Source organism: Apostichopus japonicus, chromosome 10 (assembly GCF_037975245.1).
Source record: "Apostichopus japonicus isolate 1M-3 chromosome 10, ASM3797524v1, whole genome shotgun sequence".
In the NCBI taxonomy this organism is placed as follows: Eukaryota; Metazoa; Echinodermata; class Holothuroidea; order Aspidochirotida; family Stichopodidae; genus Apostichopus; species Apostichopus japonicus.
This window is the reverse complement of record NC_092570.1, coordinates 12,617,865-12,621,447: the sequence shown is the minus strand read 5'-3', so window position 1 is coordinate 12,621,447 and position 3,583 is coordinate 12,617,865. Positions and strand designations below refer to the sequence as shown.

Sequence of the window (3,583 nt, the reverse complement as noted above, 5' to 3'; positions counted from 1 at the left end):
GATAACCTGTTGCATTAACTAAACTGACCCTTCTAGACACACGTCACCACATCGCTGCCATCCTGCATTTATAAATAGAGCGTCTAACTGGATAAAGCGGAAGGGATTCAAACAATAACAAAATACTTAAACTAAATAACAAAACTTTGTAGCCAAAAAGATCAAGTTACTTATTATATGCTCCAATTTTATTTGCCAACAGCTCGAGGACCAAAACGTAGACAAGAGAATATTTTCTTGGCTTCACAAACTTTTCCACAGTAGTAGCGAAGAAGGAGGCGGTGGTGGAGGCGGTGGTGGAGGCGGTGGAGGAGGAGGCGGCGGTGGTGGCGGAGGAGGAGGAGGAGGAGGTGGAGGCGGAGGAGGAGGCGGCGGAGGTGGTGGAGGAGGTGGCGGAGGAGGTGGTGGAGGAGGAGGAGGTGGAGGTGGAGGTGGCGGAGGAGGTGGAGGTGGAGGTGGAGGAGGAGGAGGCGGTGGTGCAGGCGGAGGCGGAGGTAATGGAGGTAACGGAGGATCCAGAGGACCCAATGGACCAAGTGGACCGAGTGGGCCTGGGGGTGGTCGAAACCCTTTTCCTCCCAACCGTCCGCCTGTACGTCGACCACCACTCAACAGACCACCGATCAACAGGCCACCGATCAACAGGCCACCGATCAACAGGCCACCGATCAACAGACCACCGATCAACAGGCCACCGGTTAACAGACCACCGATCAACAGGCCACCGGTTAACAGACCACCGATCAACAGACCTCCATTTAACAGACCTGTTCCAAGCAATCCTCCTCAAAGACCATCGTTTCCTAGACCTGGTCCATCACCACCGGTATTTGTTCCTCGACCTCCCATTGTCATTCCAAATTTCGGGGGCAGCAGCCGTCGCAGTGGAAGCCGGAGTCACGGTCGCAGTAGAGGAAGCCATGGAAGTAGAAGACGAGGTAGTCACAGCAGCAGGCGACGCAGACGTGATGTAGATTTAGATCGGGAAGTTGACTCACCAGTCTAAGAGCTTCCATTTTAATCCAAGATATATTTCTTAAACATCTCACCAAACGCAAGAAATAAATAATTGGGAATGTAGGTACTTAACTGACTGGTGTATATCTTCATCAAAATAATTGATATTGGTAGTTTAAATATTGGTAAGGAAGCCTAACAGCTTTATATAATTCCTGCCTCATTGAGAATTGTCCTTGAATTTCCTTCATTTCTTTCTTCGTACTTTCACCTCTCTCCGTTGCCTTTCATTAGGGCAGTAGAAAAGCAGCAAAGTAAGACAAATTTATTGATAAACACTGCATCATTTGGAGTCTCATATCATCGTGCAATTTTACATCATACACCATACAAGCCGTTGTAGCGAATTAATTTAGCCGGAACAATCTATACAATAATACGAAAGTTGTCAGTCGAGTTACTATGTTGTGTATACTCGATGCTGTTCTCAATGTCTGTTTTTTCTGTCCTTGGAGTGCGCCAATATAATCCCCTTCCTACCCCGACCCACAACCTAAACTCTAGACCTTTTCAAACTATCACCAACTCTAATCCCCAATTCTCGTACTTGGATCTAACTTTTTTGTGACCCAATACTACGCCTTCCATTCCACCCCCCCCCCCCACCCTTCTCTTCTTCTTTTCTGCACCATCAAGGTGCAAATTTCTGACATTACACTCTGATTTTACGCCAAATGTGTGTACTTGGTATGACCACAATGAACAAACTGGTAATGCGGTCTTAGCAACGGTTGGAGGAAATGAACTGCTGGCGCTATGTACAAATTAGATATGAGCTATTTTCAAAGATACTGTTGTCGCGGAATCCTTCGAGCGATGGGTGTGATGTATGGGGATGAGTGTCAACTTTATTGTCAGAAGTTAGTAAACAGGACCAAGCTTTAAAAGGTATGATAATCCTGTCGAATAAGTTGCCGCCAAAAAAATCTGATAAATTATTGCAAAGCTTTCGAATGAATTTTCCTGAAGATGCTAAACCCTTCCTAGTGGTGAGGTAGACCAATTTAGGCATGGCGAAGGAGAGACCACTCTGACAGTGGCTGTTGCAGTTGGCAAAGAAGTTACTTGTATTTGACTTGCATATTAGAGGGCGGTACCGATGAGAAACTTCAGAGAGCCTTATATTCGCAATAATGTAATTTAAAGTTACAACGCAATTACTACACAGTAAACAAGCGTTGTAAAATATTGTGAGGTTGTCGTGTCATGTGTTAACTCAATTGTAAATTTTGCAATTGGAAGGACGCCACCACATACCTTAACGCAGGGATGTGTTAATTAGCTTTGTATAAATTAGCCCCAATCCTTCATTTATCGTGCAAAAATATTTGAGCCAAATCACAAACAATGTTCACAATTTCTGTATCTGTCTCTATCTCCATAATCATACTTTTCGCTCTTTACCATTAAACAGTAAAGTTAACTTTTATGTCACTTAAAACGTCTGCAATAAATAAAGCCTCCTCATGACTGTGTTTGAGTTTCTTTGAGTCCCATGTCTGTTGGGGTTAGTTTTTACCCCAGGGAGAGGGGGGAAGGGGACTAATGATGGTGAGTTTGGTGAATATTGCTGTATCCATTAAAGCGACTATAGTAGTGATTGAATCTCTGTAGAATTCCATATAACTGACTTTTTATTTGTATAATTTGTTTTTCACTTAATGAATAAGAGAGTTAATTATTAAAAAAGAAAACAACAAATTTTCAGCTAAATTGTTATGATGACGTCATTCACGCTGCTGTTGCCAGATGCATCCACAAAATACCATAAACTTTAAATAATTCATATCTTCGTCAGATAAATGCTATGAAGTTTTTGACGCGAAGATGGAGAAAATTTCCAGCATATTTATAAAGCAATCAACTTCAGCCACAATACCCAAAGGTATTACTATGTGTGTTTAATGTTAATAGTAGCCTACATAGTACTATCGATGCCAATTGGCTGATGACACATAAAATTCCGACAATTTATATATATTCAAACTAAGTTAGGTGAAGGGTTCGTTTTGAAGGTATATTGTAAGCTTTACAATTCATATGTACAGAGTTCATATATAGGACCTATCAAGATCAGTGGCGGAGCGTCCATACAGTCAGGGGCGGAACCCCCCCCCCCCCCCCACCCCGACGGACTCAAATGAACTGCTGGCGCCCTTTTCCGCTTTTTACCACTTTTTACTTATTCGCGATTATTGACTTTTTTATTGCGCTCTCATCTACCTATTGACATTTGTCACATTTTGTTGGTGTAATTTTCTGACAACAATTTTCTAACAGCGGTCTTTAATTTATCGGCACTTCCGTTGTATGAAACTATTTCCAAATTAGCAAGGCTCGGAAAGGGTCATTTCCGGCGATCTAAGGAGTATCTTTACTCAAATAATTTCTGTACGCTCCGCGCCAACATATGGTGGCGCTCCGCTTAGATAGTGTCGAAAGCGCCCCTACAGACCATTTCGCCCCCCCCCCCCGACTAGTACCCCTAGCTCCGCCATTGATCGATAAGTTTTACCAGCTGGTTTGATTGACAATAGATGTTTCGTAAAGCGTACCTAAATGTTAT

General features: G+C 43.0%; 1 protein-coding gene across 1 annotated transcript; it reads left to right on the top strand.

Moving 5' to 3' along the window:
• Nucleotides 1-388: 388 nt before the first annotated feature.
• Nucleotides 389-2,484, top strand: LOC139975442 (uncharacterized; the record flags this gene model as incomplete). Its single annotated transcript, XM_071983433.1, has 1 exon — nucleotides 389-2,484. A coding segment is annotated over one exon (618 nt), but the record flags the coding sequence as incomplete, so codon positions are not given.
• Between the last annotated feature and the right edge of the window lie 1,099 nt (nucleotides 2,485-3,583).